This window comes from Sphaeramia orbicularis, chromosome 13 (assembly GCF_902148855.1).
Source record: "Sphaeramia orbicularis chromosome 13, fSphaOr1.1, whole genome shotgun sequence".
NCBI classification, from domain to species: domain Eukaryota; kingdom Metazoa; phylum Chordata; class Actinopteri; order Kurtiformes; family Apogonidae; genus Sphaeramia; species Sphaeramia orbicularis.
Window position 1 is genome coordinate 14,097,020 of NC_043969.1, and position 16,422 is coordinate 14,113,441.

General features: G+C 38.9%; 1 protein-coding gene across 2 annotated transcripts in view; it reads right to left on the reverse strand.

The window, feature by feature from the left end:
* The window catches only part of ssh2a (slingshot protein phosphatase 2a), a 36,870-nt gene that overhangs the window by 19,096 nt on the left and 1,352 nt on the right, over positions 1–16,422 (reverse strand). Inside the window, exon 2 of one of the 2 annotated variants that reach the window (XM_030153049.1) lies at positions 14,305–14,348. In XM_030153049.1, the coding sequence (XP_030008909.1) occupies positions 14,305–14,348 (44 nt within the window). Of the gene's footprint in view, positions 1–1,435; positions 1,952–14,304; positions 14,349–16,422 lie in introns of those variants that run through there. The other variant, XM_030153048.1, reaches the window with a different exon arrangement.

Here is a 16,422-nt window from a genome sequence, read left to right on the forward strand (position 1 = left end):
AGGGAAGTAGAGCAGATTATTGGAGGTGTAATGTCTTCACTATTAATTATTTTTAAGAAACTGGGTGTTATTTAACATTCACTTTATTTATTGGTTTAATTAACCCTTTCATGCAATTATGAGAACCTTAGTCAAGATATTTTTTCTGAGTGTTTTTATTCCTCTTTAGGCATGAAAAAACAATGCGATCGAGTTTTTTTTTTTTTTTTCTTTTGTTACAAAACTGTCCACTCAGCCAGACCATGCAATTAATTTTTGAAGCAAAGAAACATGTATTTAAGACTTAATATTAGAAAGTGATATGTAAAACTATGCAATAAAAACATTTTTAATGCTGCTAATTAGATGTTTTCCCACATTTTAACATATTCTAATGCTAGTTATTATTCACTTCATGGAGATAATATGCAAAAAAGACCCTGTTTTGTTTGCTGATTTACACTAAAACATGTTACTGTAGATCAGGTTTATCAAGAATGGCATAGATACAGTAAGTTTGAATTGGACTGTAGGGGATGATGCATAAGTGTCCACTGTGTTGGCTGATAAAACCCATGAATATACAAGAGAACAGCTCTATAGAATAGATGTCCACTGTAGTGACCACTATGCATGAAAGGGTTAATAGGGACCATGCACATCTATGAACTTTGCCTAATAAAAAAATACTCCCATGTAAATATGCCAGAATTAGTAAAAATAACTACTTTTCATCTGCAGTCCCTAGGCAGGTGACAGAAACAAAACATAAAACAGCCCGCATTAATACATCACTATTATTGAGGATTCATCTCAAACACACATCATATCCTGATCAGCCCAAGTTTTTAGTACAGCCGGCAATTTAGAAACACAACTGGATGTCTGAAGAGCATCTGTTTGGTCCATAAATTACATTTTCATTTAATATAACTTCACTTTTATGACATACCTTCACGTGTTTAAAAAAAAAAAACTGTACTGCAAGTCAAAGGAAAAATGGGAATAACGGTCTCTTCCATGACAATCAGTTGAGGTTTCCGTTGTGTCAGTAAACCAGGGCAGTGTGACATATGCATTCAGTATGTCTGGGCTTGTAACACAGGTAGGATGATTCATAGTTAATACAGAGCCATTATTTCTTAGTAAGGTCATAAAGGAGCCTGGGGATGAGTATGAGTCTGATACGTCACCAGGAAATACATTCTACACTGAGGTTGCAAAACAGTTGCACAAGTATCACTTACTCACACGGTTAGAGGCAATGTCACAATAATACTGCCATGTATCAATACAGAGACTGAAGGCTTGAATGTGAGTAAAGTTACAGACTATACTAAACTTTTACACCTGTAGTCTACAGTGCAGATGGACATGATCAGGGCAGACACAGTGGTTCATCTCATGCTGTGTCCTACTGTCAGCCTGCCAACCACACCTCTGTCTCCACACTTACAGCTGGTTGATCTGATTGTTGGACACCACCGCGTCGTCGCTGAAGTAGGGCACCATCTTCGCCCCGCAGCAGGAGCAGAAGCTCACCGACGACGAGCTGTCGGAGCCGGACACCGCGCCGAGGGTCATGTCGGCCGGAGGAAGAGGAGAAAGAGGAGGAGGAGGAGGAGGGTGTCAGGTGTTGCTGGTCCGAGGGGAAACTTTTTACTCCGTTCCCACAGTCTCTTGCAACGTCATTTTAAGAAGTTACTTTGAATGGACGTAATACGTGACGAAATATTCCGGCAAATTGAGCAGGCGAAGACAGATGTGTCCAAATGTGTGGCAATAAAGCAAGTCTAGCACACTGTGTTCCAGACAGCAGAGCAGGACTGTCCCAGGTTCCTCAAGAAAGCGAAAGTGATCCTCACGCGATAACTTGAAACATTTTAATCGAGGTATATATATATATTTAAAAAAAAAAAAAAGTTATTAAAAACAAAACCGTAAGACTCCGCCGGTCCTGCTCACTAGGTTACATCTGAGATCTATGACTTCGGAAGAACTCTCACAGGACAAGTCATAGCAGGGAGGAGGAGCCTAAGCACGTGCTTTTGGGAAGGAGGAGAGCCAATCAGAGGGAGAGGCAGGAAGGCCCGCCCACGGCACCAGGCTGCAGTTTGCACCGAGCCCCCAACACTCACAGCAGTTAGTACACAAACACAGGGGGACATGCGTGCATTCAATACAGCAGGTGGGTGGACAGTTCAGCTCCTCCTGTGGCACTGGTGGTGTTCATCAGCCATCTGCAGTCTGGTGTACAACTGTCACATTTATCATATGGCAGTCGGTTACCCATCCATCCATCTTTTCAGCTATCCATCCATCCATCTTTTCAGCCATCCATCCATCCATCCATCCGAATTTCACCTGCATTAATTCATAGTGGCTCATGGTTAATAACATTTTTATTTACACTCACTTGTGCTTAAACTGCACCTTGTGTACCTCTTGCACTACTGTCAGGTTGATAGTTGATGATTTGAGTGATTTAGACGAGATTACCATGAAAATAAGGTGTGACCCTATCTGTGACCCTAACCATAACATTTTAACATCCAAACGAAAATGAAATTTCAACGATTGCAGACGTGATAAAGAGTATAATATTATACATGAAAAAGTTATTATTTAGTGATTATTTATGACATCATTATTGTCCAGAATAGGGTTCTCATTGTCTTTTTGTCAACTAGAAAAATTAAAAGAGAAAAAACTGAAGACAGAACAGTTAAATTTGTGGTGATGATTCCAAACTTAAATGAGCACTTTTTGCGGAACTCTTGTTTTCTAAAATCGGTCTAAAGATTGAATAAATAATAAGGGTTAAGAAATCATTTTTCCACCCATCCATCCATCCATCCATCTGAATTTCACCTGTATCAATTCATAAGTGGCTGATATCTACTCCTGGTTAATAACATTTTTATTTACACTTGCTTGTGCTTAATATATAAACTGCACCTTGTGTACCTCTTGCACTACTGTGAGGTTGACAGTTGATGATTTGAGTGATTTAGACGAGATTACCATGAAAATAGGGTGTGGATGTCCCCACCAGATGAACTGTGGGAATGTCTGTGACCCTAACCATAACATTTTAACATCCAAACGAAAATGAAATTTCAACGATTGCAGACATGATAAAGAGTATTATATTATACATGAAAAAGTTATTATTTAGTGATTATTTATGTCAATATTGTTGTCCAGAATAGGGTTCTCATTCTCTTTTTGTCAAGTTAACTAGACAGTTACAACAGAATACAGAGAGATAATGCTAGGGAAATGAGGGGAATGATGGAATTAATTACTGAATTTTTTAAAACTAAAGAGAGAACAGTTAAATTTGTGGTGATGATTCCAAACTTAAATGAGCACTTCTTGCAGAACTCTTGTTTTCTAAAATTGGTCTAAAGGTTGAATAAATAATAAGGGTGAAGAAATAATTTTTCCATCCATCCATCCATGCATCCATCCATCCATGTGACCCTAAACCGGACAATTACTCATTTTATTAATCCCAGTGACATTGTTAGAGGGAGCTGCTGTCCTAGTACAACAGGGTCAACAGGGGATGTGCTCGTTCAGCTAATGTAATAGCGTCGATTAAAGCCACATGGGCTTTTGGTTTGGCAGACAGCTTACTGAGGAGAGTTCACTTGTCTCCTCTCCACCCTTTTCTCTCTCAACACACGATTCTTGTGGTTATGTTATGTAAGGCAAAAAAAAAGAAATGAGAAACAGGACTGAAGTTAACCAGCCTGCACCACTGTAGCAGCAGGCTTCAAGGAACCGGGTAAAGTTGAAATATAGCGGAGGTCATGAATGCCTGACAGGATAAGGATACACATTAAACTTGCTTGATTCAGTTGAGATACTACTGTCAGACTGTGAGCTGAGCACAATGCTTTAGCTCATTTTATAGCCTTATAAATGTTTTATATTGCTCTATTGTGCCAATACTTACCCCTATCTAAGCTGACAACAATTTGAAAAACACTGTAAAACTAGAACCCACCGCATCAGACTCACACAAGCTTGTGCCAGGTGGCCAAAAAGCCTAAATTAAAACATCTGTATCAAATGATTACACACAGTGAACCCAAAAGTTGCAATAATGTTCATGGAAACTCCGGCAATGAGTCTGACTCCGAAAGAGGCCACTTTTAGGAGTGGAATTATGAAAAACACACCTTTAGCTCAGTGTTTACTAACACATTGTTGCTCACTGTTACCTGTAAAACACAAATGCCTTCCATTGTGTTCTAACTTGTGTTTATAACAATCACAGGTTACAATTTAAAAGCTGGTCTTTAACACAAAAAAGTGTTGCAATATTTTTTTTTCTTCTGTGAATATGTTGAAGCAAAGCATGAACTTTCTGTTGTGTTTTTTTCCTTTCTAGAAAGAACAGCAAGGAAAGACCGAAACAACTTTTTAGGACCAACCAAACACTTCTGTCTTACCCTTTTTTTCTTTTGGAATTTCGTAAGACACAAAAAGTGACGCAGGTGATGGTGTGAATATCCCTTCACACTAGACTCCATACTGATTACATCACAATTGAAACTAACACACCAACACCTGCATGCCTGCCGTCACACTACACTGAAGTCTCACCTTCCTTAAGACATCCCTTGCATCATAAAGCAGGATGTCCACTGAGCTCTGACAACCCACCCACCCACACACAGTCACTCTAGTCATGTGGGTCTGTTTAGTGTCATCAAATTTACTAGCACCCGGTGGGAACGCATTTGTCTGTGGGCCGGTAATATGAGAGGCTGATGTGAGCTATAGCCGTGCCATGGAAAAGTTGCACAATCATCTTCTTCCTGTCACTAGGTGGGAAAGAGCGCAATGTGGAGGTCAAGGGTGCTGGAGCCAGGGTCCTAAGGTCAGAAGGTGGAATTCAGCATGGATAAATTCATTCACACTGTGTTTTTCAATTCAATAGCCCATGGTGTATATTGTACTAGTGGAATTTCAGAATAATAAGGAACAGATTTTTTTTTTTACTGTCTATTTACTAAATCTTATTCTCAGAGGGTAAAACGTTTACAGGCACCAAGTTCACTGGGCCTTTACATGGCGTTGAAGTTCCTGAAATTGATATGATGACTTTAGAAACTCCAGTTTGACGCGTTCATTAGGCGTTAACCGAGGGCATACCTGTGGCTGTACTTGAGAGTCTGTTTTCAGGCTCAGTGTTAGTTTGCTTGGCCTTGTGGAATTGCTAAAGAAAGCCACACTAAAGAAAAGAAATTATATGCTACCACAAGTGTGGCTTCACCTTTGGAGAAATTTCCAAATGTTTGAAGTTTGCTTCTGTCCAAATAATAGTACACAAATACAAACACTGACAGAAACATGGACTAACTCCCAGAGATGAACATATTTTAGGGTGAAGCTACAAAAGCATTTATGAACAACAGTCTCTAAAGTGGTAATGATGTTAAAGGTATCCCACTGTCCAAAACTATTGTATTGTTATAAGCTGAAGAAATGTCCCCCATGGAGGAAACCACTAATGCATAACTGGCCAATGAAAAAAAAGAGCAAAAAGTTTTCAAATAAGCACTATGACACAGATTCTAACTCTTAGAGCAACGTATGGAGCAACTGGATTATAACAGCCTTAGATATGTTCAACACATCATGTTGTACGGTCTTTTTGTATGTGCACATGACTGGTGAGCTTTACAAACTGATATTATTTTGATGAAAAAAATGATGGCGAATGCATCAGACAGGAAAAGTACAGAGCAATATATCAAATTAATTTGATTAATCAAGGTTTTACTTCCTGAAAACTGTGAAAAATGCTAAAATCACAAAATCAAGACCATTCCTCTGAAGATTCATTGTGCAATCTTTTTTTTTTTTTTTTTTTTTAATGTATTAATTGTGAATGTGTTCCTCAAGTTGTCTATGTAAAAATCATTTCACATAACCAAGCTGTAGCCAGGTAACTAAACAAATGGATCTATCAGGACAGTGATCTGGACTAAACCTCCAAAATAGCAACAACATTGTTTATACTGATCAAAGTGCATTTTTTTTTTGGAGTGGCCCTCATAAAGAGCTGACCTCGACCAAGTAGAACATTTATGGACTGAGATGAAAATGTGGGTGCTTCCAAGGAGGCCCACAAACATGACTCAGATGCACAGATTCTGCCAGGAGGAACTGGCCAAAATGCCTGCAGCGCTGAGTAAAACTTAAGGAAGGTTACCCCGAGAAAGGGATTCAAGATATACTATTGAAACGTAATGAGAGCAAATATTTAAGCAAATATAATCATTGGACTCTCTGAGAATGTAATAAAATATATAAAAGTTAAAATCTGGAGTTTTATATACTGCTGTTGTGATATTTTGCATCCCCAAACCCAAGTAAAGTAGCAGTTAAACTGACTGATGTAACCGAGAGAATATATACTGAAATGAAATATCCAGAATTGTGGAAAAACTGATTTCAAATGCATTCTGTCAAGTGTAACTAAACTTCTGACTACAACTTTGTACTGCTAACACTCTGTACCACAGTAAAAATCTGTTTCATTCCTTTAAACTCTGTAACTGTGGATGTGTTATGTAACCTGTGGTAAATTCCATGTTCCATATTAAAACCCCCTCCTTCTTATTGTAAAGCACTGTAATGGAGGTGTAGCGGTGGCCGTAAAAATATCTGGTCCCAACACCTCCAGATACCAATGAAAATCCATCTCAGGACTGAAGACAAAGCAAGGAACAGCACGAGCTACAACGCCTTAAGTTTAAATGTTTGCCGACTACTTAGATGCGATAGGAGCACTTAACCTTGGGGAAACAGGGAGGCCTCTTAACAGTCAGATAAGACAGACAAAGCCGGACCTGTTAGCAGGATGAATGGGAGAGGTAGCCGACATGTAGATCTGCAGACAAGAAGCATAAACCCTCTTCACAGGTTATGGGACGCAAACTCACACATGCTGCATTTTGAAGTACTGTGAGTTGCAAGTCCATTTTTATACGATGGTGAAGAACTGCACAGCGCTGTACAATGCCACGTCTTTTTGCGGACAATGATTATGCGCCCATGTAGTCGCTAATCCAGTACAGGCAGTGCTTCATGTTTAAAGAGCAGGTGTAGGAGGACAGAGGCAGGTGTGGTATCTACAGTTGGGCACAGATGACAGACATAACCCTATAAACCATAAGAGGCATGTCTTGTCATGACAGCGTGGCGTTCAGACAGTTTGCCCTGAGCTCGGTGTTCGTTACAGCGCCTTGTATTTCTAGTTTTAACTGCAGACTCATCAAATACCTGCCTGATCAACCTGCTGTGACCGTGTGGATCTGGGTCACAGCAACTGCAAAAGCCCATAACATTAACACTAAAACTCTGCTGCACAAATGATTTAAGGGGTCAGACACTCTCCTTGGATGATTACAAAATACATAGTATATGCATAAACAATCTAAAGTTTAAATATTAATTTTGATTATTTCTCAAACACAAAGTGCCAGCCAAAACCTCAACTCAACTCACATTCCCACTGCAATCTGTAAAAAGAAATATAGCAGAGATGGACAGACAAGTCAGAGAGACGCTTCTCCCCTTTGTTCTCATAAGGTTTAGTCATCTACAACTTTTCTGATCCTATAGCCTCTAATCTCATATGGTCACCCTCCATAACGTAAACACAGCAAAGACAAGAAAAAGGGAGGTTTAGTAAGAATAAGCATAATAAGAAAAATAAGCATAAGCATACGAATAAGAATAAAAACAAGAAAAGCACTCGGAGAGCACAGACCTGCGCCAAGACAGATCTGCCCCCCCCCCCCCGATCACCACCAAAATGTCATCATTTCTTCCTTGTGCCAGTATCAAAATTTCTTGAAAATTTCCTGAAAATCCGTCCATAACTTTTTGAGTTATCTTGCTAACAAACAAACACACGCAAACACGTAAACACACAAAAGTGATCACAATACCTCCTGGTAGAGGTAATAAGAATAGAAATAACTGAAGGTGTGTAAAAAAAAAAAAGCATCTTAATTACACCTGTGCAGGTATAAGATTGACTGCTATTACAAATAAATTAGGTAAGTTATCTGGAAAATACTATGTGTTTGCCAACATTACCCTTATTTTTTTCTGTTATAATTATAGCATATTCTTTTCTTTTTCAAGCTCTGTACAGGAATGAAAGAATAAGTGGAAACCGTTTTCTATTAAAAAGACATTACACCGACTATATGCTTCAACACTGTGATCCTACGACCTTTGACAGCTGCATAATATCAACGGCATGTAGGAAGCAGCCACAGCGAAACAAAGCAGATGAATCACTCCAACCCTTTACAGTGTGATTTACAATAGGAGAAATACTTGATTTAGTTTTGTAAGTCTGGATAGAAAATAAAAAAAACTTTCTCTAAAGCTGTCCTTGACAGTCGGTGTCAGTCCTGAGGCAGCAGTGTGAGGCAGAGATTCATTATTGCTCTGCAGTAATGTTATACTTGGTTGGTGTGGTGCGGGCGGTGATGATGGCTGTTAGTGTGTCTGTTTAAAAGAGACACTGACGTAGAGACAGAGAAAGGTAGAGATAGACAGATAAAGAAGGGAAGAGAGTAAAAATAATTTTCTATGCTGCAAAATTCCTGGTTCCTCTCAGTCTCAGTGGCCCCTATGCCATATACTGGCCCATACTGCTGTTTGGATCCATGTCGGGTGGAGCAGAACAGAGTTAAGTGGACCTCAACTCTTATGTAACATGCATTACAGGTCATTCAGCGGGGCCCTTGGCTGCACCAACCATGTCTGTATGAGTGTGTGTGTGTGTAAATGCTGAACAAATGGCGAGCCGGGTCACTGAGCCAAATGGTAAAACAGGACTGTAATAATGTTAGGCATATAGGGAATATGTTCTGTGTGTGTGTGTGTGTGTGTGTGTGTGTGTGTGTCACCAGCTGCTGCTGTTTTGTAGTATTACCTAACCGATAATTGGGACCATACACTATGTCCTTCTAGGCACTATTGGGGTGTGTTAAAGGATTGCAGGGGTGATGTCAACATGTTTCAGTTTCCAAATGTTTCTAACATGGTCCAAAATCTTTTCTTAACATGTTAAACTTCACTGTGTTTTCACTTTTATGTCCTCTTTAATGTCCTCTAGACTTCTTGTCTGCGATACAGTGTACAGTAGAGAGCTGCAGGAAAGATGACGAAAAGTGAAAATACCTGATAATAATTACCTTTCATGATATGCACCTTAGCTAATGTAGCTACGGAGAAAAACTATGGGTAATTTGTACATGCAATGGGTTCAAGATGCTGAGCAGGAGGACAATGATTTGGGCCAGACTGTTTGTGTAGATTACCTGCTATGTGAATGAGAACAGGACTGGAGACTTTAGTTACATTCACACACCAGAAGCCTTTGAGAGTTTGCTCAGATCTTCTATTCCATAGAATTTTTTTTACTTTTCTGTTCATACTCATTTTTAAAATGTGGCTGATATCCAGGTGGGTATCTAATGGTTGATCTAATGGTAGCTCACACAGTAAACCAGGTCTTTATGTGATTTCAGACCACATATGCTACGTTCACTGCGAACACAAGTCGACCAAATGTCACCTTTTCACCCATATGTAGCTCAGATATGTTTTTCTCATAACAGTGTGAACAGTTCAAATCACATTGACGTGTATGTTTTCAGTTAAGATCTTTTTAAGTGTGACGTCAGTCTGAACACTCAGATCAGAATTCATGCGTTAAATAGAGATTTGTCATTACCCTGCACTGGAGGGAGTCACTCACATGCTATAAAGTACTTCAAATGTAGCAGGAAAATGAATCCAAAACATCAGATATATTGGTAAAGCACCGACAGGTATCATTTTAATGCACCATACTGATAATATGTATATATTTTAGCTTAAAGGTTACACATCTTTTGCTTGTAGTAGAGTATTTTCAAGGTGTGTACTAGTAATTCTACTGGGGGGGGGGGGGGGGGGGGTTGAGCTGAACACTTCTACTGATACTGCTTATGTGCCTGTGTATCAGTTTATCAGGGTTCCTACAGGTTTCTACAAGTTAAATTTAAGACTTTTTAAGACTATTTTGAACAAAATTTAATGGCCATTTCACAGCCATACTGGCAAAAATTCGTGACTCCTAGAATTTAGGAAAATGTATTTATTCACTCTAATGCCTTGATTCCCACCGTTTCAAGTCATTTCTCACCAGGGGCTACAAAGTTAGTGATAAATGGTTCTCAATTTCAATATAAATTGTTGGGTTGGAACAGGGGGAACTGAGTCAACTAAAATTATTTTCTTTGCAGCTTGGACATTTTCCAGACACATTTGAACACAATACAGCAAACAAGTTTATGGCAACATAACTTAAGACCTGCCATATAAAATTGAGTACCTTTTAAAGTATTAAATGCAGATTTGTAAATTCAAGACTTTTAAGACTTTTTAAGACCCCGCGGGAACCCTGGTTTATGACCATGAGCAGTACAGTTTGGAATCTGATATTGGCCACATTTAAAAAAAATACTAATAATACTGATTCAGACAATTATCAGATAATAATAATCACAATTATACACTAATGGTGGCAATGTGAAAGTAGCCATATAGAAGTGACCTACATCAGAAGTGAAACTATTAGATTCCATGTGATTTGTGCCATTGTCACTGTCACAAAAACAAACAAATACAGAGAAATAATAAATCAATAAAATGTTATTTCTGTAACACTTCTGTATGTAGTATGAGCAAAGTCTTTGACCCTCTGAACAACTGGCCCAGTGTTTCCACTCTTTTCAGATGCATGTGATTCTGCCAGCCAAGGTCTCACTGAGTTCACAAAGTGTGAAGGGTTTAAGACACGCATGCATGAATGAAATCTGAGAGCCATCCTTGGCAGCACCCAAAGCCTAAAGGGTGTGAAAAAAAGGAAAGTGACGCTGAAGTAAATCTCTCTCTAAAACAGAGTGGAACGCTGCTCTGTTGCATAAGGCTGGTACAGACATTCAGGTAGAGCAGCTCTTTATTTTAAGCGTAATGACAGACACGGTTACAGTTTTTAACACCCATAAAACACCACATATGAGATCCCTCCATGATGATATGATTCAAAGACATGACACATTCAGGTTGGGTTAAATTAACATAACTAGATCGAGACCTGCAAATCTGCAAGGCTGACTGCAGTGTCTCATACCTGCAAATATATTAATACTGTGAACACAGATTAAAAAATAGAAATAAAAACATCTTATGACGAAGACGGGCATGTTAAATAACGTATCTTTTGTGCCTACAAAAGCCCCTTACAAAGTTCATTAAAGATGGAAAAGCTGTATTGCCTTTGATGCTCCACTCCCTGTTTAATGATTGTGTTCAAGTGTCGCCATGAAAAGCCCAGTTAAGTATTACTGGATAAGATTTCAAGTGATAAGAGAATATGCTAGCCTTGGGTTCCTTTTCTGTACGGTAAAGGGCAAGTTTTTATGTTGTATCTTCAGTAAAGTTATGCTGTTACATAAAGCGCACACACAGTCCATTTGTGGGGCCTGTCCTCTAAAGAATGCAGCTTTCATTCAGATTCTGTACAGGGCTGTGGCCTAGAGTCAAGAACAATGTCAAAGCCACCTGAGTCATCTAAACAAAAGGACAAGATCAGTGATGACGTCCCTGTCCATTGTGGAGGTACAGATACTGGTATGCACGTCAAAGAAAATCTTCTCTTTCATCAGTAAAATCATGCAAATCAGCGGTGGCCTATGACGGCAGCAGACCTTTTGATGCAAAACAAATAATGACAAACAACTTCATAAAGCAATTTTTAGGAGAAGAGGTACAACTCACGGCCTCCACTCCTTCACTGCTTTGAAGTTGCTGAGATATACGAGTGAAATGACCATCATTGCTCTCTAAACACTTTCAATTTTACTGTGCATTTCAGGACAAAGTGTACAAGCTAGTTTATAATTAACATGAATTGGATGTACTGAGAGCTCTGTGTTTAACTAAACAAACTTTTTGTGGCTTTTGTGATTCAAATAATTTTGCTCCCCCACATTACTTTTGTTGTAATATTGCAAACACTAACTATTTGTCCTTGCTTTTATGCACGTGACTGTAGAGGCAAAACTGCGATTTGTGATATTAGGCCAAATAAATACAAGTTAAGCTTGAATTAAGAAGAAAGATGACTTTTCAAAATGACTATTTTCCAAGTCTAAACAGACAAAGAACAAAATGTTTTAGTTTGTAGGTTTTAAACAGGTCAAATAAAATACAGTGCAATTCATTCCAATGCTTTCAATACTAACACAATCAGTTTTCTTCTGAATGCATAAACACAGGGATACTTAAAGCACTATGTCTGAAACCATTAACAACTGCAGCCAATGCATTTAAGCAAGTGCCAAACTGAATGCATGTCTCTGTTTTAACACTCCGTCTGTAATTAATAACACACTTCCAGCAAATCTGTAAACACTGTTCTCTCTGCATGTGATGTGGATTAGGTCTGAGACACTATACAAATCTGATGTCTCATAGTCAGACATGCAAAGGATGTGAAATTTAGAAAACAACAGAAAAAATATGTTTACTGAAGTATTTTTGTTTTCTTCTACTTTACTTTGTAGAGAAAAAATATCTAACATTTCCCTTATTTGCAGGCAGTGCTAGTGTGTTATATTCAGAATACACATCCATACATGATACCAGTGTGTATGTTTAACTAAATATAAACTGCCTTGTGCAAAGTAAAAGCAAATGACAAAGGTCATTTTCTGTTATTCTATACACTTTTATGTGTGTTTTATGTACTTAAAGGAGTCATATTTTGCTAAACCCACTTTTATTAGTCTTTGGTTCATTTATTTGTGTATTTGGGGACACTAACAGTTCAAAAAGTTTGAATTTGAACCCTCCAGGTGCTGCAAAGCTATCTTTAAATTCACTCTGGCAAAAATCGAGTGAATTTCTACAACCTGTTTCAATTCCTGCTTAATTTGTTACGTTTTATAACTAGTGACACGACATTTACACATATAAGTTCAAGACTTCCGACGAACATTTCTCCGAGTACGACATAATTGAATGTCAGCAGCAGCGGTTGTAGTAAAAACTGAAAATATGCTCAAACTTAGAGCTGATTACCTAAAATGTTAAGTTGTTGGTTGTATTAACAAACATAAGTGGCTGAGTGGGACAGAAAGCATGGTCATCAACCTGCAGGGAGTGGGGTGTGAAGTGGCTCATTTGCATTTAAAGGGCCAGCGCTCAAAAGGACCTTTCTTGTGTCATTACACAGAAATAGGGTTGAAGATGGACCTGTGGAGTTGAATGAATGAAGAATTCAGACCCAAGCAGAGCATTTCCAGTTAATGTAGACAACAGGGAAATGTTTTAAAACGCATAATTCCATTTAAAAAAGCTAAATATCACTCCCTTAAAGTGGTTCGTGTGTAGACTGGCTGTCTTCTACTGGCAAAAGTATTTACACTCATCCCAACAGAAAGTAAAGTGTAACTCCACACTGTGTGACTGTGCTGTTTAGTGCAGATTAGACAGGGAGGGAGGACAGATACACAATGATTCACAGCCCTGAGCAAAACCCAAACTGGTAGACAATGGACAGCAGGGAGTTTTTTCTCTGTTTCTCTATCTTATTTTCCGTGCCAAATTTTAGAAAGGTTGGCAAACCAATGCTGGTGGGACTTCATCTGCTGACATACTCTTCTTTATCTTATTCTTATTTTACTATTTTACTTTGTATATTCATTTTAAAACTGCATCACAGCCTGATTATAGAAACATGATGTCCAAAAAATGGATTATTAGGTGTGATATTAAAAGGAGTAAATACCATGACTCATACAGGAAGCATGGACTCTTATAATGTGGAGCAGGTGAAGCAGAGGTGTATTATACTATAATAATGGAGAATTTTTCACACAGACATGAAGAGAAAATATCATAAGCAGCAATATTCAGTAAGAAGTAAAGTAAGAGAGATGACTCCCTTCTGTGATGTCATTTGATGTGCTCGGAAAAAAAAAGCACTAATGACAATGATTTTTTTCCCTGACTTTTTATATCTAAGTTTTAAAGGTTGTATTTCCTTATATTTATGGTGTCTATCATAGGTGTTGTCCATAAACATTATGCAGACACCCACAAAAAATAAACCTAAGAGTTGCACTTCAATCAACTGCATCACTGATATGGAGCCTCCCCCTAGTGGTACAAATCTCAATTTACACTTTCCGTGAAATGCTCTGGACTGAGTTTGAGAGGATCTCTCACCTCCGCTGTTGGGAGCGACGGTCATCTTCTCCACTGCCCGATTCCTAGAGGGCAAAAACACAAAACATCATCACCAGAATTACATTTTTAATTTTCAACATCTCCATAATTTCACATTAGTATGGAATTTCATCTGGATGGACCACTTTCACCACAGAAATTTTGTCTTTTGCCTCAGGAGGAAAACACAAGTGATCCTGATAATATTAAGTTTGTGATTCAGCATGCACAAGCCAACACTGATGCACCTACATGGAATGCAGCCAATGTGAATTTAAGTTCATTTTTTAATACAAAAATCTAAATGTCTGCTGTGATATTAACCACCAATAAGAGATGTTATATTCACAAGTGGGTCCAATGGCCAGTGTGGCTTTGTAACTGAGGCTCATACAGCATCAGGGACCAAGGATGAGGTTGAACCAGACTTTGTGTTTGTGCCCCCTCCCTTCTCTATCCCTCCTTCCCAAATGCAATCATCCTCCCCCAACCCTGCTACTAGCACAGCCTGCTACACACAAACACAAATTTTAATCCAGGCCTCTTTCAATAATCCCCCTAAACTTTTACTTTGGCATCAATCCGTTATCCCGGCTACTACACAGGCCAAAACATGCACATGCAAAAGCCACATACATGCCCTAATGGACATACAAAGATAAATATAAAAACAAGACAGTAAAAAAATGAATAAACAAGATGATTTCCCTGGTGCTAATAAGTAATGATGTTGGACACCACTGAATGAGACAGCTTTGGCTAAGAGAGCAGGAGACTGAAGGGGATGGATGGACTGTTCATCTATTCCTCTGCTACAGATGCGATTAGTGCTGAGGAGGCAGCTGTCTGACTGGTATCAATACATATAGACTCCACCAGACCCTGCACGCACCCTCACCTGTCAAAATGCATAGCTCAGCAGATTTCAAAGGTAAATGTGACACCAGGACACCATCACAACACTGCCAACCTCATGCACACTCATTATTGAGGCATACGGGTCATATACTTCCAATATTTGATAAAACAACAAACCATAATAAGCGTGACCATGGCTGTGATATAATGTACAGGCTGATCTCCATGGTTACCGTGGCCCTCCATGGATGTGTAGGGAGTGGTCTTATAGCCAATAAGAACAGTGGATTTGGTGTGCTGCCAGGCAGATTACTGAACACCACCACTGTAGGATGTATATCCCCCCGCTGTGCAAAAGACAAATGATGCTAAATGTATTAATCCACTGGTCCATGATTCCAAAGCTGTGTTTAATTTGCCAAAGCACTGGTAAATGGTTTCAGCCTGAGAATACAAGAGAAACAGTATCACAGATATGCAAATGTGGCTGCGTGACTGATCCCATGATAGTTGCTTTATTTTCTGCTGGTTAGACCCAGCCTTTTCTCCTCTAACCTGCTCCAATCTTTCATCCCTTTCCCAGCTTTTGGCCCCTTGCACCTCCTTCTTAGTACCAGACATCTCACAAGAGCACTCACATGGCTGCCTCTCATCAGCATGAGTCTTATGACAAGCAGCTGGTAACCTCAGTCTGAGAGCCTTTCACAGCCTCAAAGCTATAAACCCCAACTACTGACTCTCAGAATTAGGAATTCATATCTAAAACATAATTATTGTATGCTATTTCTTTGAAATGGCAAATGATTGAATTTTAAAGTGTATGATTATCACTCTAAGCTGTCATCAAAATAAAAATTCTTTCAGGTTTACTGTAGAGTTATTTTCTCAAGGCATTTCTTAGACATTACCCTGTCATATAATTCTACATCCATTCCCAGCAGCCATTACATGGTTGTGATATTTGTTGACATCACTCTGCTAGGGATTTTCCAAATCCATTCACTGTAATTTGCATGGCTAAGCCATGTGATTCTCTAGCTGGCTATCGTACCTGGAACAGATTCAGTCAATGCTAAACACTGAGGAAAAGGACAACTTGAGGCACATGCCTTAACCTCCATCATTTAATGTTAGCTAGAGGTTAGATACTTCAGTCATATGATATGTCTATTTGTAGACATGATCTCATTTACAGACTGGCTATCATCAGGCACTACAGAAAACACTGAAGGCCACTGATAGCTTTAGTCTTATCACAGT